The following is a 25858-nucleotide window of genomic DNA, read 5'->3' on the forward strand; positions in this document are numbered from 1 at the left end:
TAATATTAGTGCTCAAACCCATACAAATGAGCCAGAGCAAATGGAGAAACAAATCCAAGGGACTGATTGCTGCCACTCTCGGCTCTTGTGAGCTGTTGGCCGTCACAACGCTGTGTGGCAGAAAGGGCCCAAGACTTTGGGTGTCATCTTGGTAAGCAAAGCATGCTGGGATTCTTAAAGTGTTATACTATTGTTGATGCCATTTCGCCATACGTATCATTAGTCTGCAAGTCTATGCCTCCAGCGCAGGAATATTGAGAAGCAAGATAAGTGATACAAAGTTCAGTATCATGCAAACAACTTAACTCACAGTCAGTGTCTCCCTGTTTCAGCTATGAGCCACTGGTGGAAATTCCACATTCCTATGTAGGAAATGAGTCTGCCCTTAGGACAACCAATGTTGACTTCTCACACAATGTGGTCATTGATTTTTTTCAACCCAGGATGGGTGACGGGGTTGAATAATAAGAATCCAGATGAACTTGTTCATAATTGAACAATGACAGAGATTGTCTGGATGGATAGTACCAGGCTGGTTAGTGTGGTCAATAAAAAATAATATTGCTTTTTCACAAACGCCAAGAGCATTAAAAAACTTAAGAAAAAACAAAAATGATTGAAAGAGCTGTCTCAGCCAGCGGCTAAAGCTTTCACCTTGATCCCAGTCACGGCGGCGCTATGAAGACAAATAATTCTAAAAATCTGGAGTACATTCGAGAGCTGTGTTGTTTCTGTCCAAACACGCTCGCACATTTCTCTCACGTTTGTCGCGTACTGTACAAAGTTAAACAAAGATCCTTTTCTTATCTACAGAGCACGGTTACAAACAGAGGACTTAAAAATACGTACGTCGCATATCCGACCGTCGCATATCCACTCTGACCAATTTGCCGCCCACACCCCGTGCAGTGATTCTGCACGGCTGTGTAACTGTAATTTTTAAATCCTTTATATTAAGTTCACTTGCTTGCTTACGCGCTTACGACCGTGAAAATATTTCGGTCGTTTTTTAACCCACTTCCCGTGATCCAATCGAGCTGACATTTTGCACACAGACTCGTTGTGCGTGACAATTTATTTTCGTGAAAATTTTTTCCAAAATTTTACATTTTTTAGGAATTTTTTTTTATATTTAATTACCAATTGCTTAATGCTGCCAGGCAATCATCTGACCCATAGGTGGCAGCCATCTCAAGCCAGAGGACGAGAGGACTCTAGCCACCACGCATATAAAGGATTTATAGTGAAAAACTTTGTTTTTACGGGTTAATTTTTTTGAAGATGCTCACGTACCCGCCCCTTGCAACACATTTTCGCTTTTACCTCAATCCTCGGTGAGACTGATGTGCGATGTTGCACTGTGCGCATCAGTAAAACATTTTTTAAACGACCCCTCGAATGGATTCACGGTGATGTTTGCCTGCCTCCTTTCACAAGTGTGAATGTTTGAAACGTTACGAGAAAATTAAGCTCCCACATCCCACGTTTCACTTGGTGGACAATTTAAATCGGTAGACGGGTTTCCTGAGCTTGTGTATATGACATGTGATGGCAAGTGCATGATTGTATTCCATTTCAAAGGAAACATGATACCCACAAAGACATCAGCATGCCGAAATCTTTGGAACAAATCTGCATTTCATCAGTGCCCCACCCATGTTTTTTTTTTCAGAATACTAGGCCATGATAGTAAAACCATAATAGACTTTCTAAAAACCCACACTTTTTGTGGCATTCGAGATACGAAGTTAAATTTCCAAGATGACAATCCAATGTAAAAAAATCTTATTTAATCGTGATTTGAAGCTTTCGTGACTGCAGGAATCCATACTCTTTGGTTCTTTCGGTAAAGTCACGTAAGTAGAAAATAAAATAAAATAAATCAGGACGTTTCGGGCGCAACACAAGCGTGACTTTACCGAAAGAACCAAAGAGTATACATCTTCTTTAGTTGCATTTACCTAGTGGTGAGACAGTGGCGAGTAAAAAGGGCCTAAACATTTTGGTGAACTGGACTGAAGGTTCACTTCGTACGAGCAACTCAAGCTCTCCGAGGTGTTTTGGCGTTGAATCGAGTGTTGTTCGGCACGATGTCGGACATTTCACTTCATGTGCTGGAAGCTTCTTCAGAAACAGTCAAATCTGGTCAGGTGACACCGATTTCAAGTGCTTTACTCACAACTGGATGGTGACGAGTTCAAATCGCGGAAGGCAGTCACCTCAGTTATCCCACTCAATATTAATCAAGCGGTCATCGTGTGGATGTTACGAGCCCTGCCACTTACACGACGTGTAAAGTGAAGGCAGTGCAAATGAGCAATACCCCAATGGTCACTTGAGCAGGGTACACCGTTTGATATTATTAGGTTTTTTTCAGTAAAGTCACGTAGGTAAAAATTAAAATTAATAAAAGTAAAATAAAATAAATATAAAATAAAAATCACGACGTTTCGGAGGCAACACAAGCTTCCATCTTCAGGTGGAATTTTAATCCACCTGAAGGCAGAAGCTTGTGTTGACTTTACCGAAAAAACCTAAGAATATGAATCCTTGCAGTCACGAAAGCTTCAAATCTAGAATTAATACACCGTTTGACTTTGGATTTTGAAGTTTTAAAAAGTTGAATGGTGCAGCCCTGCAATCACCTGCTTACGCCACTACGGGCAAAAGGGTCTCCCCGCTAGAGAGCTCTAGAGGGACCCACCCAGAGTATTTTGGTCCACTCGTCCACACTGATCAGAAGTCTTGAAAGAGGTGAGAGTAGCCACACTTTACCCCACCATATAAACCCTGCTGATTAACTGCGGTGAGGACAACTCAAGAAACTTGACCATTGCTTCAACTTTCAGCTGCCATGCTGGGAAAGAGAACTGAACTCGGGATTGCAAGTCCTGTGTGCCCGCCAGAACACCACATAAGTAACAGTCAACACAATATTTCACAACAACAGTAAAAAAGAAGGTACATACCTTACAAATTTCTCTGCCAATTTTTCCACAAAGTGGTAGATTTCACCCCAGTGGTGTTGAATGCTCCCAGACCTTGCAGTGAAACACACGCACACGGCAACACATCCCGTTATTAAGTCTGTAAAACGCACGTAAAATCTAATGTGTAGTTATCATTTCGGCAATGACAGTCACGCCACATTTCACATATCTGACGGTTCACATATAAATGTGTCGAAACCCTCCACCACCCGACACGGCCAATCAGTAAATACTACTTCAGCCCACGTGACAAATCCTTTACTGATTGGCTGTGTCGGGTGGTGGAGGGTTTCGACATATTTATACTTACGCGATCTAACCCAAAAACCTTTATTATGGATAATGTTGGTCGCGAAAGCCTACGTGTTAAAATGTTTCATTGTACTCTAATGCATATACAAAGGGGCCGGATGTGTAATTTTCACAGTTGTGTGAAGTTGCTTTGTAAAGTGGGTCATTTTTTAATTAATATATTTCATTCGATGCAAAAAAATGCAAAGCATGGAAAGTTCTTTAAAATACAATATTAAATATCCGTAGGAATATTTGGCTACCTGCCTCAAATCCTTTGAATGTTTTTCCTTATGCGTTCATCGGTGGTGCAGTGCCACGACCTCTGAATGTACTTTAAGCTTCATTACAGCATATAATAATTTGACCTTCAAATATCCATGTAATTCAAACTGCTAGGAATGAGATTCACTGAATGATGTTTGAACGTTCACCGCGTAGGTTTTAACTGCTTTTTGTGTTTAGTTTGTTGTCCTTCCCCCGCACCTCCAATGAGCAAGGTTGGCTACGTACGGTGCGAAAGAAGTTCAACATACATACATTGTAACAGTTGTGTTGCTGCGTTGGTCTCCAATGTGTTTTTCAGATTGTACTGCATCACACCTTCGGAGAGCTATGCTTAAGAATTGACTTTAATCCTCACTTGCAAATTATTTACGTTATGCAAAAACGTTTCTAAAAAAGGATACTTAATACGAAGAAAGTAACCATGTGAAGATTACGGTATTTCATTTTGAAAAATGTAACAATGAAGAATGTAAACAAAAATTGCTTTAATTAATTTACAATTATATTTATCGGCGGAAGATGGTTTATGACCCAAAAGAAATCCAAGGTGAATAATGGGACTGCAGAATAAGATTAATATGTGCATTCAATTTAAATGAATAAAGAATGATTCTGGAGTGACAGTTGAGAGGGAAATTATCATGTAAAAATAAAACTGGTCATGGCAATGATCAGCAAGGAAAAAGCATTTAAAAATGATTAACTTTATATTTTTCGTATTAATTTGCATGACAAGGTCACCAAAAGCTCCATCCTGTATTAAGTCCATCAATGACTGAAACTCCAATCGGAGGAAAGAGTCCACAAGAGAAAGAAATAACTTCAGACTTCTTGAATCAATGGGATGTCCTCTTAAATTGAGATAAACTGCCAGCGGAAAAATGAGTTTGAACGATTAAGGAAAGCGTTACGATTCAATCTTTCATGGATTACGTTTCGAGTGTCTCATGGCTCTAAAAGTGCCATCGCTGCCGAAATGAAAACCATGCAGCCTCGCCACAAGTCGTCAAACGGTTCCAACTTTGACGATTATATTTCGGTTTTGTTGAATTACATCACCGAAAACATCTGAGCAAGCGCTGTGCCATTTTGCACAGGCAGGGCCAGTACTTGCCAAACCACATTTTACTTGTGCCTTATTAAAAATCAGTCTGGCAATATCTAATAATCAACAGAAACACTTGGGTATTAAGTTACTGAGTATAAGTTACATAGGAAATGTAACGTTGCATTTATCTGAAGATAGAACATATTATACCATTCTATTATTGTGCTATACAGAAGTACTATATTATTTGGTTCTTTCGGTAAAGTCACGTAGATAGAATAATAAAAGTGTGAATAAAAAATAAAAATAATAACAAAAAAATAAAATACAACAGTACTGTACTTGATAATTGACTTTTTTACCCTTCTATCTGGCAACAAAACTGACACCTTTTTTTTACAAGGAGTCATGTTTGCATAGACCATAATACCTGCACCCATGTGAGACTAGGCTCTAAGGAAAGCTGTCTCGGGTGTGGACCAATCAACTTCAAGGACAGTGCACATTATCAGAGTTATCTTTTTTGTTTGCATTATGACTGCAGGTATTGTGGTCTATGCAAACATGACTCCTTGTAAAAAAAGGTGTCAGTTTTGTTGCCAGATAGAAGGGTAAAAAACTAATTATCATATTTTTCACTGCCAAATGAGGTTCCAATGGAGTACTGTACTTGATAAATCATTTAGTGATCACATTTAAATCTTTTCAGCAGGGTCCTGCCAGCATTTGGATGTTTGGCCAAATCCATTCATGCGACTTTGGCTTCACCAGACCGGGGTTACATTCAACACAGCCCACCTCCTGACGTTACCTTGCAGTCCCATGCCGATACAACACCTGGCAAGCAATAGTGTGTCACCCATGGCAAGTACATTACTTAGCAGGCTTCACCTGCTTAGCTTCTCAGCTTCAACAAGCCCGAGTGTATTTGTGGCGATTTGGTTGTAAGCTAAACTGAAGCACCGTATTCAAATATTTACAACACTCCTCGTACAGTATACCGTTTTTTTTTATTAGAAGCAAAAGCACCCGTGCATTGTGCAAGTAGCAAATCGAAAATCCACTGCTGGATGACGGCTTGCATGTCCAAGACACAAGCACCCAAAGACTTGGACGAGGCAGCCAACACAAAACTGGGACAAACATTTGCGAGTACACAACCACGTGGGGGTCGTGGGGGATAATTGACCACACTGCACCACACTGGTTAGTGCATGTTGGCGAAGGAAGGGGAGCATAGGCACGGGAGCTCATAAGCAGAGTACTGTACAACAATGGACTTTGTTGCACTGCTGTTCCCCGTCCACCACAATCAACGCAGCAGCCTATGAGCAGCCGAGCTGGTTGCCAATCCAAGCACTATCCAGGCTCAGGCCTGCTTATCTTCCCAGATCTGACGGAATGATGTCACATATATGGTTGAAATGGACACGTACATTAAAACATAAATAATCTCGTAATACGCAACTATATTAATAATAACCACTACTGTGACAATAACTTACAATTGTAATAACGTATGAGAATGAGTTTCCCCCCTTGATTCTGGCCACAAAACAGGTGTTAAGATGATTAAACACCAAACTGAAACCTTTTACAAGAAATCATTTCTGCATTAACCACAATGCTTGTGGTCAGAATCCAAAAAAAACCACAACTCTGATAATATATGCATTGTCCTTGAAACTGATTGATCCACACCAGAGACAGCTTTCTTTTGAGCCTCGTCCCAAACGGTGTTAGACCAGAGGACGCCAAAAGGCATACTTATGATCATATTTTGGTACTGGCAAAGGAGATCCCATGATGTAATAACGTAGTTTATAGCAATACGACATTAACTTGATCCCAGGCGTAGGAATGTGGAAACTCCACCACTACCTTGACTTAGTATCGTCAAGCCTCGCTGAACAACCCAGCGCAACATCTACAGCGACCCGTTAACGCTGGCGAGAAGTGAGCTGCCTCGCTTGGGACACAGGAGGTTTGTGGGTTCGATCCAGAGCCTGACACGTGGTTTGTTTTTCTCGGAGCCCTCTGGTTTTTGCCTTCACGTTGAGACTCAACACGCGTTTAAGAGGATTTTTGGGCTGCTCTAAATATCCACGTAACAAGCCAATTTGTTGAGCTATCATTTGTGGCCAGGTCTCTTATGAAAAACAAATCTACAGTATATAGCTCAGTGGGCCTTACCTGTTAACATGAAATTTGTTTAATTTGGTTTTAACCACCCGGTGAATATGCCCTGCGTATTGCCAACAACAAAGAAGAGAAGCAGCAAGATGAATAATAGGGCAGTTACCCTGCGAATCACCACCATCAACAGACAAAGATCCCCCGTATAGCTAACAGACTGTTGGGGGCAAGTGCTGTTAGCGACTGGGGGTGGTGTGACCAGATCCACGCCCGGCCGCCTTTGTCTCCCCGGTTCTGAAGTTTACACACCGCACCAACTCATTTAACGCAGAGTCGAGCGCGATCGGTTCAGATAACCACCGTATATACGACGATGGCTGTGTGCGGGAACGAACTCTGCTCGTCGGATTCGTAACGCAGCGCGCTCACCACTAGCGCCACCGCTCCCCCCACCCCACCACCATCAATCCTTACTTGTCCAAGACGAGGTAGAGATCGAAAGCTCCCTGACACTGGCTCCCGCCTCGGCCCGTCGGTCCCGCCGTCGGAGTTTCAGCCCGGGCAGCGCTCACCACTGCGGTCGTCATCATCATCATCACCACCACCACGGCCACCACCTTCATCATCATCATCCTCATTCTCCCCGTAGTGCCCATCTTGCCACGACGGAGCTCTGCAGAGAGCCGCCCGCTAGAGCCCAGCGCACTGCGGCCGCAGCTGCAGATCACATTCTAGGCGCGCGGCATGCTGCAAAACTCTGCCGTCTTTTCCGATTCCCCACGTTTGCTTGCTTGCCTGCTGCTACTGCTGCTGCTGTTGTTTTCCTGGTCTTCCCTTTGTGCTTCGCTCGCTCGCTAAGTTTCCGAATTCCGTTACCAATGTCTTCGTCGTCGTCGTCACCCTATTGTGTTGCTCCTTGTATAGACATCTGGATGTTGTATTGTAGTGTAAGTGTCGTTGAATGTATAGACGGATATATGATTTAATTTTTTGGGGGAGGGAGGGAGGAGGTGGGGGGGAAGTGCTTAGGAATTAACAATGATGAATCGAAGGGAGCTCTGCACCACCACCCCTCCCGCTTAAACTCTCTCTCTCTTCCAGCCACTGCTGGGAGCGCAGAGGAGGAGGATGGGGGTGGTGCTGAGCTCCCATTGAGAGGGAGGAGACGAGAGGGCGAGACGAGGCACGTGACCACTCTTCCTCCTCATCACTCCATCTCCCTGCCACCACCACCCAGCTTGCTACAACCACCAACAACAACAAGCAGCTTGCTACCACCAGCACCAACAACAACCAGCACCAACAACAACCAGCACCAACAACAACCAGCACCAACAACAACCAGCACCAACAACAACCAGCACCAACAACAATCAGCTTGCTACAACCACCAACAACAACCATCTTGCTGCAACCACCACCAACAACAACCAGCTTGCTAACCACCACCAACATCAACCACCACCAACAACCACCAACAACAACCAGCACCAACAACAACCACCAACAACAACCAGCACCAACAACAGCCAGCTTGTTACAACCACCACCAACAACAACCAGCTTGCTAACCACCACCAACAACAACCACCACCAACAACAACCAGCACCAACAACAACCAGCTTGCTAACCACCACCAACAACAACCACCACCAACAACAACCAGCACCAACAACAATCAGCTTGCTAACCACCACCAACAACAACCAGCTTGCTACAACAACCACCAACAATAACCATCTTGCTGGAACCACCACCAACAACAACCAGCTTGCTAATCACCACCAACAACAATCACCACCAACAACAACCACCAACAACAACCAGCACCAACAACAACCAGCACCAACAACAATTAGCTTGCTAACCACCACCAACAACAACCAGCACCAACAACAACCAGCTTGGTACAACCACCACCAACAAAAACCATCTTGCTGCAACCACCACCAACAACAACCAGCTTGACAACCACCACCACCAACAACAACCAGCTTGCTAACCACCACCAACAACAACCACCACCAACAACAACCACCAACAACAACCAGCACCAACAACAACCAGCACCAACAACAACCAGCTTGCTGCAACCACCACCAACAACAACCAGCTTGACAACCACCAACAACAACCAGCTTGACAACCACCACCAACAACAACAACCAGCTTGCTACAACCAGCACCAACAACAACCAGCACCAACAACAACCAGCTTGTTAACCAGCACCACCACCACCTAACTTGCTACCACCAGCACCAACAACAACCAACAACAACCAGCACCAACAACAACCAGCTTGCCACCACCACCCAGCTTGCTACAACCAGCACCACCACCACCCAGCCATCACCAAAGACCCACCCGCCCCACGTAGCAGCCTGTGTGAACAGACTGTTTGGGGCAAGTGCTGCTCGCGAGCACCTATGAAGGCCGCCGGCTCGCTGTTGCGAGGTGGGCTGTCATCAGCCGTCACCACAGTCGCACGAAGGCAAAGGTTGTGCGTGGGGTGAAATATATTTCGGTTTTAGTCTGCAACAACGATGTTTGTTGTGACCTTGAACAAACAACAACAACAAAAACATTGCAATGCATCGTACGACGTGCAGCTCATTTGTCCACTGCTGGATAAAGGGTCTCTTCGCTGATGTGGTGGGTGGGTCGTTACTTAGGCCATGCTACGTTCAATTCGCACCCGGGCCAGCCTGACATCGGGAAGAGGGAGGGGGGACGGGCGGCTAAATATTTTCCGAAGCTTAGCCCCGGACAGCTCCCGATAAAATTAATCCCTCGAGGTACATGGTGGTCCAGATGTCTTGTGACCCCAACCTCCCCCCCCCCCCATTTAATTCTATAAAACTTGATAAAAAATTTTGAAAGGTTAATTTAAAACACATGAATATGCAAAGGGTGAAACATTTTTAGGGGTCAATTAATTGGGGGGGGGGGGTAACAATACATCTGGGCCACTCTGTAAGGGTCCATCCGGACAATTCATATTGCAGCACTGCCCCCCGCTACACACAACGACAAATTCATAACACATCAGATATGTTTTTCCACTTATATACTGTATTTATAATGAACACTCTAAGTTGAATTACGTGCAGCCCTTTGTTATTACACCGCTGGATGAAAAGGGCTCCCCACGCCGATCGTGAGAGTTTGACCATACTTCACCACTCTGGCCAGTGCGGTTTGGTTCAAGTTCAAGTTCATTTATTAGGTATAGCCCTGTGAGCCATTCAGCTCTTGAATCGGGTGCAACCGCAACAAACAAAAAACAAAAACATGAACAAAAAACATCTTAAAGTGAATATGTGACTAAGTGCAAACAGAAAATCCAAGAAAAGACAGCAAAATATTGCAGAAAAAACACCGTACACCAACACTGTGTGCAAAAATCCCAGTGGGATGCAAGTCAAACAACAACAACAACAACCACAAGACAGCTTAGATTAAGGCCATCAGTCTAACTCTGTACTACAACAAACAAACATGGCCAAACCAATACACTTTTCGAAATCACCAAAATAAAGCCATGAAAGCAATGAAAAAGCAATCATAGGAACTGTTGGTGAAGTGAGAGGGGCGGGAGGTGGGAGGGGAAGGCGGCAGGCTCAGAACTTCAGAGATCGCTTTTTTTAGTTTGCATGTTCACCACAAGTATGTGTGGTTAGTGCAGACACGATTCCTCGCAAAAGGTTTCAGTTTTGGTGTTTTAACACCTTAACACAACTGTTGTATTATTGCCAGATCGGGTGAAACCTATTGTTATGTCTTCTTGGTTCTTTCGGTAAATTCACGTAGAAGGGAAATAATTAAATAATAAATTATAAAACATAATAAAATACAATTCTCACGACGTTTCGGCCACAACGCGAGCAGCCGTCCTCAGGTGACGAACAGGTCTGTCGGAAAGACAGCGTCTGAAATGAAAAAAAAACTATTGATATACTTTGATACTGGCAAGGGAGGTCCCATGATGTGGCTGCTCACCCCGAGCCCTCAATGTCCCTGGCAGTGGCATTTTCTTTGTGCTGTTCGCCTTTTGGCGTCCTCTGGTCTGACACCGTTTGAGACGAGGCTCTAGAGAAAGCTGTCTCTGGTGTGGACCAATCAGTTTCAAAGACAATGCATCAAATACTACCAAAGCATGTTTTTTTTTGTTTGCATGTTCACTTCAAATATATGTTGTTAATGCAGTATACGATTCCTCGCAAAATGTTTCAGTTTGGTGTTTTAGCATCTCAACACAACTGTTTTTATTGCCAGAAAGGGTAAAACCTATTCTTATCGCTGTTCTTGTTGTTGTTGCTGTCCCTGGTAAGGAATTTAACTTCCTGCAGGGCCTTGTTCATAGCGCGGTGCGCTCGTGAATGCGCCACCGCCTGGCCAGGCTTGCAACAATCGGTGAGAGGTCAATGATAAATGTACTGAACCCCGCCATAGTAACATGGAATTGTCCCACCAGAGGTATGGTTCCCCAAACTCCAGTCTTCGCGATCCTCCCCACCACGCTTACGGCTTTCCACGTTTACCAATTGACTCCCCATTCAATTGAAAATTAACTAATTCCACGCTGTACGCGTACGTTCCACGTTATTTTAAATGGAAAACCAATTTCTTTACCCTTGCACCAGCGATTAGCACGCTTGGATACGTACGGTGCGAAAGAGGTTCAACATACGGTACATACACTTGTGTGAGTGCGTGTGTAAGTGTTCATCGCGTATGTGTACGCGTGTTACATTTGACGCAGACAGCCTCAATTGCTTAGCGCGTCACGTGGGGCGCCTGTTTAGCAATCATCGGGCGCGTGCAGCGTGGGAACGAGTTAAATTGCGTTTGAATGGTGATAATAAAATAATAAAAATAAAACATAATAAAATAATTCTCACGACGTTTCGGCCACAACGCAAGCAGCCGTCCTCAGGTGAAGAACAGATCTGTCGGAAAGACAGCGTCTGAATGAACACCACCAGGCTTGGCAGCGTATATTTAAGCTGGGTTGGAGGGGGAAGAGCGCCTTGACAAATGAATTTGCATATCAAGAGGAATTTAGCATATTTATGGGAAATGCAGATATGGGATTAGTAATTACTTATGGAATGCGTAGGTGGTGGGCGGGGGGTTTCAAAGTCATATTATCCCCGTGCATTATGCAGGACTTTACCGAAAGAACCAAGAAGATGAATCCCTGCAGTCACGAAAGCTTTAAATCAAAATTTGAATGGTGAGTCAATTGGTGAACGCGGAAAGCCGCAGGGAGCGTGGTGGTGGATTGCGAGGACCGGGGTTTAGGAAGGCCTGGCGTAAAGGTGTACCGTGCGCAGGTCTACACGGCAACAGCATATGGCTGTCGACCTTTCTGTTGCAGCGGGAATAAAAAGTGCACAACGGGATGACGCCCTCGCGTGTGCGTTTGAGTTATTTTCCTGCGGAGCAGAGAGACCGCGTGCGCGTGTGGGTGGGGAGCGGCGTTGTGACGCGGTTAGCGCGTCGCGCTACGGACCTGGCGATCCGGGTTCGATTCCCGCTAACGGCCAACACCAAGTGACGATTATCTGAGCTGGGACTGGGCCTCGCCTAAGTCGACTCGGCCTCAAATGAGTACCCGGTGCGGTGTGTTAACATCGCCGCTGTGGGGAGACGAAGGCGGTCTGGGGTGGTGCTGGCGCACCCACCCCCTCGTGTGCCGTTCCGGCCTTCATAGGTGCTCGCTAACAGCACTTGCCCCAACAGTATGTAAAGGCTATACGGGGCATCTTTGTGTGGTGGTTACTGTGCACGGATTACCAGCGAGATAAACGTGAACGCTTCGAAGCGAATTATTTGTTGACGTCCCAAATGCAATTCAACGTGCCAGCACCATTGCATGTACATTTACCTTTTTATATGAATTCGTTAATTTCGTGAGTTTTATTGTTGCACGTTCCGTCTGTTACTCAACAGCTACTAATCGTGTAACTATTCACGTGCACATTTAAACACTGCTCAGTCAACCAGATGCTGGTGACATCCTCCCCATGATGCCCCTTCGTGGCGCTGTATATCCGAACTGGGTCCGGGTCTCTCGCAGTTCAACTCAGCCTAAAATGAGTACCGAGAAAATCAGCACTTTGGGAGACAATGCGGTCAAGGGGCCGTCCATAAATGACGTCACGCACCTAGGGGGGGGGGCAGAAATTTGTGACGATGTGTGACGAGAGGGGGGGGGGGGGTTGGAAATGTGACGTCAAACCAAAATTCGCAACTTTAAATAAATATATAATTGTTATAACAACACTAATTGTGATAACAACACTCCTACAACATCAGAGTGCAGCGCCACATTAAATACGCACGACAATGACAATAGTTTAAAGCGATTTGAAGCATGTTTTATTTTAAAAATGGAAATGTTTTTTTTTTTGGGGGGGGGGGGGGGCAGAGCTTTATGACGTCATATTTGAGGGGGGGTCTGGCTTTTTGTGACGCCGTGTGACGAGGGGAGGGGGTCAAAAATCGTCCAAAATCGCGTGACGTCATTTATGGACGGCCCCAAAAGGCGTGTGCCTTGCTACTCATCATACCACCTCGACGTGCGGCGTCCTGCCTTATAAGGTGCCCGCTAACAGCACTTGCCGACACGAGCTGTAAGACTTAACAGGGTATCGTTGTGTGTATGAAACATCATCAGGTGGTACTCATTTTATCGACCTCGTAAATATTCGAATGCATGGCAAGGCAACAAGCGTGGCCTGGATTTGAGCTCACGATGGGGAGCACTGCTCCCTGTTAACATCTGAGCTGTATCTCGGGAAAGGAAAGTCAACAGAATGGACGGAGCCCCTTCACACGAATGCGGAATTTCCACCACTCACTCGACACTACCAGTGGAAGATGAACGTCTCACACAAAAGCTTGTTCGAACCAGAGACTGACTTGAAACACATTACTTGCATTTCTACTATAATGAGCCAAGAATTTATGTTTGTGTGTAACGCGCGTGACGTCACTCCACATGCCGCACCCCCTCCCCCGTCATTAATATTCATGAGCATGTGACGTCACTCCACGTGCGCACCCCCCTTCATTAATATTCATGAGCGGGTGGATTTTTACACTCACGCAGAAGGTCGAGCGGAAATACATTTTTTCGCAAATTCGCTTGAATTTTTACGTTTCTTTATTGAAAGTTAATTTAATAAGTAATTCTACACAGCAACAAAGTGGATTTGGTGTCTTTATTTATTTCTTCAGCACTTGAGACAAAAGGCAAGTCTAATTTATGCTTCTACATTGTGGTAAAATAGACATTTATCGGTGATTTTCCAGATATTGTATCGAATTCCAATTTATTTCAACCCCAGCGACCGAAAGCAGAAGAGAATAAAGTATCAGATCAGTGAACTTGAACAAATTGAAGGTCAGTTATAAACAGTGCTACAGTGACATCAAGTGAAGTGTTTTATGATGTAGTTTTGTGCAAGAATCACTGCCATTAATACAATGCTACAGTGAAATGCAGTGAAGTGTTTGATGACATACTTTCGTGCAAGATTCACTGCCATTAAATTTCCACAAGATACAATTATACTCTGCTTAATTTTTTCGTAAATATTACAGCTTCCGTCCTAGGACGGGCGAACACGCTAATACGCATATAAACGTACTACCAATTGTTATCATACAATCTAGCAAAAACACATCTATGTGATGGAATTGTCAAGTGTAGTATAAACATATAATTAATACAACTATTTTTAAAAATGTATGCCTCGAGTTTCCTGGCTGGCTGCTCACTGGGTTCCTCTTCACCCCAACAATTACTCCGACTCGAGGGGCTGCGGGGCCGTTGCCACCGAAACTAGCCGGGTAGCTGGCTACACGGGATTTGTTTTTCCTTCCGCGAAACAAATAAACGTTGGATTGAGTTGAAACGGCGGAAGAAGCTCAATGGACATCGAATATAGATGGCAACACCGAAGACGTGGAAGTCAAGGAATACATTTAATTTCAAATTGCTCTAACTTTTACATTTGTGCTCCTGGTAATGCAATAATTTCGCCAGAATGTTTACACCCTAGATTTAAAAGAATACATCATATCTTGGCATTTTATTATTACGTAAAAAAAAGCATGTTACTTTTTGTGCTCCGAGTACAGGAGGAATGAAATAAGATGATGAAAATGACAGCTGTCTCTTATTTTCCATTGAAAGGCAAAGGGTTTTCTACTGACAATAATAACAACAATAGCTTACAATTGAAAGAAATATTACCGTCGACATCACTGCATAATCTTTTGTCAATCCATTGCTGGATATCCTCCGGACGCTGTCACGGACTAGGAGATTGATTGACCATACTTCACCATGCTGGTGGAGAAATCGAGAGGGTGATTTCTGGTTTCCAAATCCTGTTTACCATCCATTAAACCACGACAACGTTCTCGTCAAATGTCTTGTCGAATTTAATTTTGTAAACATTTATAAATATTTAGTAATATTAGTGATAACATTATGCATAAATTCTACCTAGCGACCCCTTCGAGTTCAATTCCCACTCACGACCAACACCAGTGGCCAATATTTTATCGGGTCCGGGGCTTCCCTTAGGTCCGCTCAGCCTTAAATGAGCACACACACCTAGTGTGGGTGGCTACACACCAGCAGGCCAGGCGTGGTGGTGCTGACCCCCACCCCCCTCGTGTGCCACGATGGCTGTACGTATACGTAGAGGACAAGGGAGCCGACAGTGTGTGTCTGTGTGTGTGTCTGTGTGTGTGTGTCTATGTGTGTGTGTCTGTGTGTGTGTATCTCTGTGTGTGTCTCTGTGTGTGTGTCTGTGTGTGTGTGTCTGTGTGTGTGTGTCTCTGTGTGTGTGTGTGTCTGTGTGTGTCTGTGTGTGTGTGTCTGTATGTTTCTCTGTGTGTGTGTCTGTGTGTGTGTATCTCTGTGTGTGTGTCTGTGTGTGTGTGTCTCTGTGTGTGTGTCTGTATGTGTCTCTGTGTGTGTGTCTGTATGTGTCTGTATGTGTCTCTGTGTGTGTGTCTGTCTGTGTGTGTGTCTGTGTGTGTATCTCTGTGTGTGTCGCTGTGTGTGTGTCTGTATGTGTCTCTGTGTGTGTGTCTGTATGTGTCTCTCTGTGTGTCTGTGTGTGTCTCTGTGTGTGTGTTTGTGTGTGTGTATCTCTGTGCGTGTCTCTGTGTGTGTGTCTGTGTGTGTCGCTGTGTGTGTCTGTATATGTCTGTGTGTGTCTCTGTGTGTGTCTCTGTGTGTGTGTCTGTATGTGTCTCTGTGTGTGTGTGTCTGTATGTGTCTCTGTGTGTATCTCTGTGCGTGTCTCTGTGTGTGTGTCTGTGTGTGTCGCTGTGTGTGTCTGTATATGTCTGTGTGTGTCTCTCTATGTGTCTCTGTGTGTCTCTGTGTGTGTCTTTGTGTGTGTGTCTGTGTGTGTGCCCTCTGCTGGGAGCGGTAGGGTAGCGGTTAGCGCGCTGCACTAGTGACGATTATCTCAACCGATCCTGGGCCTCCCCTAGGTCGACTCAGCCTCAAATGAGTACCTGGTGCGGTGTGTAAACATCGCCACTAGGGAGACAAAGGCGGCCAGGCGCGGTGTTGGCCACCCACACCCCCACGTGTGCCGTGCCGGCCTTTATAGGTGCTCGCTAACAGCACTTGCCCCAACAGTCTATTACAGGCTACACGGGGGATCTTTGTCTTTGTCCGCATTGATATGAATGGAGTCGGGTAACCGGGATGGTTGGGTGTGTGTGTGGAGGGTCACCGACGCTCATCAGCGGCCAGGGATTACATGCATGGCGCTACTCGCTGTGATAGCGGACCTGACACGTATGCAAGCATCGAGCGAGGTTGCGCACAAAGCCGCGTCTCTCGCTGTGCGGCCACGGATGCCTCGGTCACGCCGAGGCGGACGGCTCGCGGACAATGGTGCCGAGGCTTCGGGAGCGAAGCTCCGGACAAAGCTAACGCGACTAATGGTGCGAACGCTCATCAACGCCCACCGAGCATAAGCTATGCGTGCGTGTGGGTCTGTCTCTGAGCGCGCGCGTGTGGGGCTGTGTGTGTGTGTGGGGCTGTGTGTGTGTGTGTGGGGCTGTGTGTGTGTGTGTGGCTGTGTGTGTGTGCGTGTGGGGCTGTGTGTGTGTGTGTGGGGCTGTGTGTGTGTGTGTGGGGCTGTGTGTGTGTGTGTGGGGCTGTGTGTGTGTGTGTGGGGCTGTGTGTGTGTGTGTGTGGGGCTGTGTGTGTGTGTGGGGCTGTGTGTGTGTGCGTGTGGGGCTGTGTGTGTGTGTGGGGCTGTGTGTGTGTGTGGGGCTGTGTGTGTGCGTGTGGGGCTGTGTGTGTGTGTGGGGCTGTGTGTGTGTGTGGGGCTGTGTGTGTGTGTGTGGGGCTGTGTGTGTGTGTGGGGCTGTGTGTGTGTGTGTGGGGCTGTGTGTGTGTGTGTGTGGCTGTGTGTGTGTGTGTGGCTGTGTGTGTGTGTGTGTGGGGCTGTGTGTGTGTGTGGGGCTGTGTGTGTGTGTGTGGGGCTGTGTGTGTGTGTGTGGAGCGGTTAGTGTAGCGGTCAGCGCGCTGCGCTACGAACCTGGTTCGCCCGGGTTAGATTCCCTTTCACGGCCAACACCAAGTGACGATTATTTGAACCGCTGCTGGGCCTCCGCTAGGTCGACTCAGACTCAAATGAGTAACGTGGTGCGGTGTGTAAACATCGCCACTGGGGAGACAAAGGCGGTCGGGCGTGGTGCTGGCCACCCCCCACCCCCTTGTGTGCCGTGCTGGCCTTCAAGGGTGCTCGCTAACAGCACTTGCCCCGACAGTCTGTTAAAGGCTATACGGGGGATCTTTGTCTTTTTTAGTGCTTAACGCACTGACTCTACGAACCTGGCCACCCGAGCTCGATTCGTGCTCACGACCAATAACAGTGGCGAATATTTAAACCGGTCCTCGGGTATCCCCTAGGTCGACTCAGCCATAAACAAGTACCTGGTGAGATGTGCAAACATCGGCACTGGGGAGACAAAGGAGGGCGGGCGTGGTGTTGGCCACACGACCCCCTCATGCCTTCATAGGTACTCGCTTAAAGCACTTGTCCCCAACAGCGTGTGTAGGAGGATCTTTTGTCTTTGTACGTACCTGTGGGTTTGTGTTTGTGTCCGTGTGATTCTGGGTGTATCTTGTATGAAAGTGTGTCCGCGTGTACATATGTTGTGTACCGTTGTCTAGTATTTTTGTATGAGTGTGTGTCTTTGTTGTTGTTGTGTATTTTTGTAGCGGAGCGGTGGTGCAGCGCTTAGCGTGCTGCAACTACGAACCCGGCCACGCTGGTTCGATTCCCGCTCACGGCCAACACCGGTGACGAATGTTTGAACCGGACCTGGGCCTCCCCCTGGGTCGACTCAGCATCAAATGAGTACCCGGTGCGGTGTGTAAACATCGCCACTGGGGAGACAAAGGCGGTCGGGCGTGGTGTTGACCGTGCCGGCCTACATATGTGCTACTCGCTAACAGCACTTGCCCCAACAGTCTGTAACAGGCTATGTTCGTAGGGGATGTGATAGCGCGGTGGTTATCACATTGCGGCTACACGATTACGATACGTCGTTACGGTCTCGGCGGCCTCGGTTCAATTCCCAGCCACGGCTAACATCAGTAACGATTATCCGAACGGTTCCTTGACCCCCCTCCTTAATTGTTGACCCATCTTGTTGCGTGACACCTTCGAATTAGGCACTCGCAACTCATGGACCTCTTTCCGCGAGCTTCGCCCTCATCGAAGCGATGAACGTTCGCGCGTAGCCCCCGTGTGTGTCAGAGGCAAGGCCGTAGCCATGGATTCAACATTGGGGGAGACCAAATTTTCCAGGGTGTCTGGGGGTCCCAACCCAGAAAAATATCTAAATTTGAAAACTCATTTCCTGCCTAAAATATTAAAAAATTCATGAACACATTGGATTGACTTTTTTATTTTTTACAATGTTCTGTTTTTACTTTTTTTTACCATTTCTTGTTTCATTGTCTGTAATAGCAGAGATTATGGATTAATAAAGTACCACCATAACCACAATCATATGAACAGAAATCTATGCATTGATTTATATGAAGACAAGTCCAGATATTGTGGGTAAGGTTTAGCATATTGTTGTTTTTATTTACATAGCATAGCAATGTTTTATAGCAATATATTGGGGGGGAAATTTTGAGAATATTTGAATATTGGGGGGGGGGGATGTGTGTCCCCCCAATATATATTATAATTACGGCTTTGGTCAGAGGAGTCACTCCGACTCCTCGTTGGGATCAACAACTTCAGCTCGCGGAATAACGCGACGGCTTCATGGCGCGCTCGATCGGCGACTCGGGAAGTTTCCTTTCCAAAATCCATTTGCTGCGAGGAAGGCCGCATAATTGATGGACTTGGGGGAGTGGGGAGCGGGTGAATGATCCAAATTGAGAGGGGGCTTCGATCGGCTGCCAAACGTTTGAATTTTTCATGGGGCTCCGGCAGCAAATTAGGAACAAGAGGCTAAAAGCCATTATGCCCCTCTCCTCCTCCCCCTCCACCCCCTCCACACTTTCCCCCACCCCCCGGCCCCAAAAGAAAAACATCTTAAACCCGTTGAGATGCCACTCGGTCTCAAAGAGGCTTATGTCACGCGTATCTGCGCCGTGTCCTTTACCCTCTGTCGCCGCGCTGAAAAGAGGGGGGGGGAGGCGGGGAGAGATGGGGGTGGGAGGGTGCCCCCCCCCCATCTCCGTCCCCTTCTGTGGGGTTGTTTTTTTATTTCGCACAAGAGTGGGCCCGCGGTATAGGGCAACAAATCGATGGGCGAGCCCCAAAAAAAGAATCCCACAAAGCGAACCGCATGCCCCCCCCCCCCTCCAGAAAAGACCACACAGGCGGAGGCGACCACACGCCTCATTTGACGCTTTGTGGCGAACGCGCCACAATGGCCTGGTGCTCCTAACGCTGCGACCATATGCTTCCAGATCCCCTCGCTGCTCGCTGCCAGCCCGGACGAGTGTGGCTCCCGTTGCTTGTGGGGAGACCTCGCTGAGCCGAGCGGAAGGGAAACAATCTGGAACCCCGCGCAGGCGAGTCGAGGCTTGCTTTTGTTGTTGCTGTTGCTGCTGCTGCTTCTTCGCTTGGTGGTAAGCGAGTTGAGTGAGCGGTGGGCGCGAGTGGGGTTGGTTTCGGGACGGAACGGCGGGGTGATGGTTGCGGTCAGAAATTTTATTGTTTATATTTTTTTAGATTTTAGATTTTTTCATTGATTTGGGGGGGGGGGGGAGCGGGGGTTTGATCGATTTGAACACAGTTGCTCAACTTCGGGAGTCGCGTAGGTGTTAAGAAAAGCTTTGTGCGTTTTTTTTTATTGTCCGGAATGGTGATTAACGAAACCGCGAGGTGAAGTTGTTCCCTGTGCGATGTTTGCGACGGTAATAACTCGTACCTAGAACAAGATGGGGCAGGTGAAAAGTGCGGAGCCAGACGTTGTGAATTTAATTAAAGATTTCTCACCACTTTGTACACTTTTGTATCCCTACGTTTACGTGCAATGCGTGTGTATATGTGCGGTGAAAATTGAAACGTGCGTTGTGTATCACGTACCTGTCGATCGCTTATCAGTGCCGACCTTATTGCGGACCAAATCGGACCTTATTGGTCACCCCGTACCCTTAGAAATCTCAAAGTTCATCCTACAAAGTGTCATCACAAGGGAGAAACACAAATAGACAAAACAAATGTTGCCCTATTGAAATGGCTGCATGCCGTATGGACCTGAAAACTCAAATTCCCTGTACAATATCAAGGGTACACCGTATGGGTTGACAGGTATGGTAATCTTCAAACCTGTAAGCTACTCTTCCTTGTATTATGCGTGAACGTGGTGTACAATTGACCGCAAAATTTGACGCATTTTAAGTTGAATACAATGAACCACAACAATGCTCATTATTATTTGCACAGGGAAACCTCCATGAGATATGTGGCCAATTCCACAAAATAGTGTTTGGAATTCGGGAAGAGACTGGAGCACCCTAGAGAAAATCCTTCCGAACACTCAACATTTCTGCGAATTCCACAAACTATATTTAGTCACCTGGAATAATTATCATATGTGGGGGAAATAATAATAATAATAATATTCGGATCTCGGAAAGTTGATCATTTGTTTTGAGACGAGCAGGGATTGCCAATATCTTGTAGACGTGGAGCTGCAATGTGGCTCGGCGATGTTAAGTTTTGTTTGTCACCGGCTCGTAATGTGTTTGGCATCGTGGCATTGTTATTCTTTGGGTCTTTCGGTAAAGTCACGGAGATGGAAAATCGTGGCATTGCTTCTACGAGCGAATTGTGAAACTCAAGGCAATGGACATTGACACAGACTTCCCATCACCAGCTAAATACTCCAAGTGCATTGCGAACAGGTAGTCTACATCGCTATTACATGTTACCAGGTAAGGTCCACTGAGCTATATAGCTCTTTGTCAGAAGTGACTTGGCAACAAATGATAGCCCAACGAAGTGGCTTATCACGTGGAAATTCATAGCAGCCAAATACCCTAAAGGCACTTTTTTAAATGTAGAGGGAAAACCCGGAGGATCTGGACAAAAAAACCACGCGACCACGGGAGAGAGAGAGACACGCAAACACCAAATATACAACAGGCGTCAAGGGTCGGGATCGAACCCACGACCTCCCGCATACCAGGCGAGGTAGTTTGAGTCCACTTAGACACCCGCTTCCCCCTTACGAGGACTTAAAAGCGACTCCTTGCGCGGAGCAACAAATCTAACGGTGCTCGCCCTTTTCTCCGGCAGAGGCGGAACAGATCGATTGGACTCGAGTCTCGGCGGCGGCGCGACAGAAGAAGAGAAGTTGAGCGAGTGGAGAAGGAAGGTGGAGAGAGAGAGGGGTGGGGGTGGGGGGAGCGGAGAATACAACAAGAGAAGGAGCGGGCGGGAGGGAAGGAGGGAGGGAGGGCGAGGCAGAGAGGAGGAGGAGGAGGGGTCCGCACAAGGGGATAGAGAGCTCGCCAGAGGCGGCGGATAACGGCGACCATCCACAACTTGAAAAGGAACGTCGACGCAGCAGGAGCGAGCGAAGGAGGAGCTGCGTCGGATCGGAGGGTCCCGCGTCTCCCATGGATATGATGTGTGAGTCGTCGGCGTGTCCATCACCGCGCACCATCGCACATTAATATGGAGATTCGAGTCGTCCTATTACAAGTGCGATTGATGTCCCTCGTGTTCAGTTAGATTAGAAGTGATCATAATAAAATAATCGTCATTATTTGTAGTTCTTTGTCAATCCACTGCGAGATGAAGGCCTCTTTATCCACGCTTGCCTTAGTCGTCGGATTACTTGGCTATACGTGACCGCACTGGTCAGTGCTGGTTGGTGAAGTGAGGAGTGGTGGGTGGAGGGTGTGGGGGGTTAGTGCCGTGGCACAAGGCGTTAGCCGTAGCGGGGAATAGAATGGGTTCATAACGTGGTGCGCTAATCATCTGCGCTGCCATTCCACCTGTCATTCAGACTGGCATGCAAGCAATATATGAGAAATCTGTCACTCCACGTAAAATAATTGAAGAATATCTTACACAATCCATTGGCCTGCCCTTTGTATTTAGTTAATTATGCACAATTATACATCTTCGATTAGCACGGTTGGCAACATACGGTGCAAAAGAAGTTCAACATACATATATATAAATCCGATGCAGTCTGCTCGACTGTGGAACTGAACGAGCCTCGATTTACATCCAATGCTTGTCGCTCCAAAAGGTGGGCAGGAGCTGCAGAATACAAACGGCGAAGTCTTGAGTAGACGAGTACATCTCTCTGTCTGACAATCTGTGCTTCGTGTGCGCTCCTTGCAGACTCCGTGGGATACCGCTGCTCACACTACGCGGGGATGTTCCGACTGGACTGCCCGCCGGCGCACGACCCCCGCGCTCCTCCGTGCGGCGTGAGACTCGCTCCGCAGCCGTGGCTCACTCCTCTGCGAGACTCCAACCCCGTGTGCCTCGCCTCTCCGAGTGCCGCTCCCTGTGCTGCCCCCGCCGCCAGAAAATGCTCCGTGGACTTTCACAACCTGGCCCGGGATCTCGAGTCGCGGCCCGCGTTAAGCGAGAGCGCAATGCAGGGACACATCGCCCGTGACACCTCGTCGGATGCTCACGGTCGCCTGCTGTGCTCGGCAGCGGTCGAAGGTCCCAGGTCCGCGCACGGCGTCGCCCGGCCGAAGGCTCAGCGTGGCCTGCAGCGGGGCGAACAAAGGGAGGAGCAGGCGTGGAAACGAGAGCGAAAGGTTGAGAAGGTTGAGACGTCCTCCCCGGATGACGGTGCTCATTATTCTGCGAGACCGACGCACGCGGTGTGGATGAACAACATCAACAGCGGCAGCAGCAGCAGCAGCATCGCAAGAGGTGAACGCTCGGAGAGGCGCACTCCTTCCAGAGCCGGTGAGCCGAATCCTCTGGACACCTCGAGGGGCGATGTCTTTGAGACGCCCAAGAGCGTTGTGGGGGGCCAGCACAAGAGCGCCTTCTCGCCTCCAGCCAAGTCCGAGCACAGGCGCTCCACCAGCTCTCAGTTCATGGTCTCCGAGCTGCTGAAGACAACAACGGCGTCCGCTCACTTCGGCGTGCGCGGCATCGCTGCCACCGCCGCCGCCACCGCCGCCGCCGCTCACAACGGGCCCACGTTCGTCTACGCGGACTGCAGGGCCTCCTGGTCCAAACCTCTGGTGCCCAGGCCCATCTTGAGGCCGTCTCCTCCGCTGCCCATGCCTCAAGTGGCCGGTCCCGGCGGGCTAGGGTTGCCGCCGCAGAACTGGTGCGCCAAGTGCAACGTGTCCTTTCGTCTCACGTCGGACCTGGTCTACCACATGCGCTCTCACCACCGCTGCGAGCGCTCGGCCGAGCCGCTGTCGAAGAGGCGCCGCGAGGAGAGGTTACGTTGCCAGGTGTGCGGGGAGAGCTTCCGGGAGAGGCACCACCTGTCCAGGCACATGATATCGCATAACTGACCCGCGTGACGGCCGCCGTGACGAGCATGGGACTCCGCAATTCCGCCGTCGGCCGCCTTCCCGCTCCTCCTGGCTACACCTGCATACGCTTCATTGCCGCGTTCTATTCGGAACTCCCCGAGTTAGTTTGCCTTGTCCGACTCGAAACCCGCACGCGTGTCGCAACCCGTCCGCCGTCGCCTCGACGCGATGAAATCGACGACACTTTCTCCGCCGCGCTCTGCTACGAGCTCCCAACGTCGCTTACCCTAACCCCACTGTGAAATCCCGACCATGCTCCGCTTGCAGCGATGATATTGGTTGGCAAGGCCGACGTACGGTGACGTTAATTAAGCACAATTTATGCGCAGTAATTTGGTGCCAATGTGCCTTTTGTAGTGTGACTTGTGCGATGTGTGTAACGGATTTTTACTGCAGAGAAAACAAATATACTTTGATCTGTATTTTATGTTTAAAATAAAAAGGTTTTAGAGATATTTTATCTATGTATATATTTATAGTGATATGTATGAAAATGCACACACACATACTACTTAGGTTAACATAAAACAGTAAAACTGGTCATGAGTAATAAACGGAAAAACAATAAATAGTCTGCAATTTTTTTTATCTAAATAAAATAATGAATTCACAGACCATTTCGATTTAAAGCTTTCGTGACTGCAGGGATTAATTTTCTTGGTTCTTTCGGTAAAGTCACGTAGAAGGGAAATAATAAAATAATACAAATAAAACATTATAAAATAATTTTCACGACGTTTCGGCCACAACGCAAGCAGCCGTCCTCAGGTGAAGAACAGGTCTGTCGGAAAGACAGCGTCCTCAGGTGAAGAACAAGTCTGTCGGAAAGACAGCGACAGACCTGTTCTTCACCTGAAGACGGCTGCTTGCGTTGTGGCCGAAACGTCGTGAGAATTATTTTATTATGTTTAATTTTTTTAATTTTATTATTTCCGTTCTACGTGACTTTACCAAAAGAACCAAGAAGATCACAGACCATTGTCTATGAAGGTCTCTCCAACGACGTGTCAGTCATGGACGGTTGTTTGACCACCATTCTTCACCGTGCTGATCACTCGCCACTGATGTTGTCCCTGGGCCCGAATTCAGCTCAGGTCACCAGATTATAGCACAGTGCGCTAACCACTGTGCCACCACTCCTTCCACCCACGATGAGCATTTTCTTTTGACTATTGTCCTGTGTATATGTTTAACTGTAACGTACATCAGTCTTAGTCTTTTTTACGAAGAAGTATTGTCAAATTACCAATGCATTTAAAACCGCTAAATATATTATTAATATTTTATGCATAAAGTATATTATTTTTTAATATTATTTGCATTGCTATGTCTACATTAACAATACGATTTAGTGATGGTGCCATTGTATGTCTTGGAAAGAATGTTGAAATGGGAATAAACGATCAAGCCGACGTCTCTTTATGTGCTACGAATTATTTGTTATGCGTTATCTGTTGTGAATCATTTGCTCAACGTGCTTAAACACATTGTATATTGCTAATAAAACACGGACTAGTCCTCACTTAACAAACCATCGGAACTTGCATAGCCTCGTCATTTGTTTTTCAAGAAATAGAATTGGGAGCGCCTGGGAATTCCCTAGGAAGAGCTGGAGTCTGTCGCCAGGGCAAGGGAGGTCTGGACCGCCCGACTCAACACGCTGCCGCCGCAACCATCACCAGGACAAGCGCATTTTTAGATAAACGCATGCAATTATTGTATTGCCTGTGAGCTGAGCCCGCTGTTGTCGGAGTTCAGAAGCTAAGCCGGTTTTTAGCCTGGTCATTCGGATACTCACACGGCTGAGCACCAGTGCATGGCTATGAGATGCCAGGAGATGGCAGTCCAGCAAATGGATGCGATCCATGGATAGATTGGGTCCACTCACTGGATTGAGTCTGTGGATTAAATAACATGCGAAGCTTTTAGTGGGATTCCCTTGCATACATGGGTATTCTCCGGGTACTCGGGGTTTCTCCAACAAATTGGGGATGCCGCGGTGGCGAGTTGTTAACTACCTCGCTCGGTATACAGGAGTTTGCGT

At 47.2% G+C, this 25858-nt stretch overlaps 2 protein-coding genes across 2 annotated transcripts in view; one reads left to right on the top strand and one right to left on the bottom strand.

The window, feature by feature from the left end:
- LOC144732152 (anthrax toxin receptor 1-like) overlaps positions 1 to 7859 on the bottom strand; it is a 91771-nt gene extending 83912 nt beyond the window's left edge. Inside the window, exons 1-2 of the mRNA XM_078613480.1 lie at positions 7228 to 7859; positions 2970 to 3041 (exon numbers count right to left, since the gene is read on the bottom strand). Of these exons, the coding sequence (XP_078469606.1) occupies positions 2970 to 3041; positions 7228 to 7409 (254 nt within the window). The 5' untranslated portion in view covers positions 7410 to 7859. The remainder of the gene's footprint in view (positions 1 to 2969; positions 3042 to 7227) is intronic.
- Positions 7860 to 15458: 7599 nt separating this feature from the next.
- Positions 15459 to 24357, top strand: LOC144732015 (uncharacterized). The gene is made up of 4 exons (XM_078613195.1): positions 15459 to 15464; positions 19747 to 19851; positions 21584 to 21662; positions 22643 to 24357. Exons 1-4 carry the CDS (start codon positions 15459 to 15461, stop codon positions 23791 to 23793), a joined length of 1341 nt encoding a protein of 446 aa, XP_078469321.1. The 3' UTR covers positions 23794 to 24357.
- The last annotated feature ends 1501 nt before the right edge of the window (positions 24358 to 25858 follow it).

This window comes from Lampetra planeri, chromosome 41 (genome assembly GCF_965212315.1).
Source record: "Lampetra planeri chromosome 41, kcLamPlan1.2.h2, whole genome shotgun sequence".
NCBI classification, from domain to species: Eukaryota; Metazoa; Chordata; class Hyperoartia; order Petromyzontiformes; family Petromyzontidae; genus Lampetra; species Lampetra planeri.

Bases quoted from the DNA above. Each gene is read 5' to 3' on its own strand.
- LOC144732015 (XM_078613195.1), top strand. The intron at 19,852-21,583 runs GCGAGTCGAGGC...TTTCTCCGGCAG, and splicing joins CAATCTGGAACCCCGCGCAG to AGGCGGAACAGATCGATTGG. The intron at 21,663-22,642 runs GTGGAGAGAGAG...CGCTCCTTGCAG, and splicing joins TGAGCGAGTGGAGAAGGAAG to ACTCCGTGGGATACCGCTGC.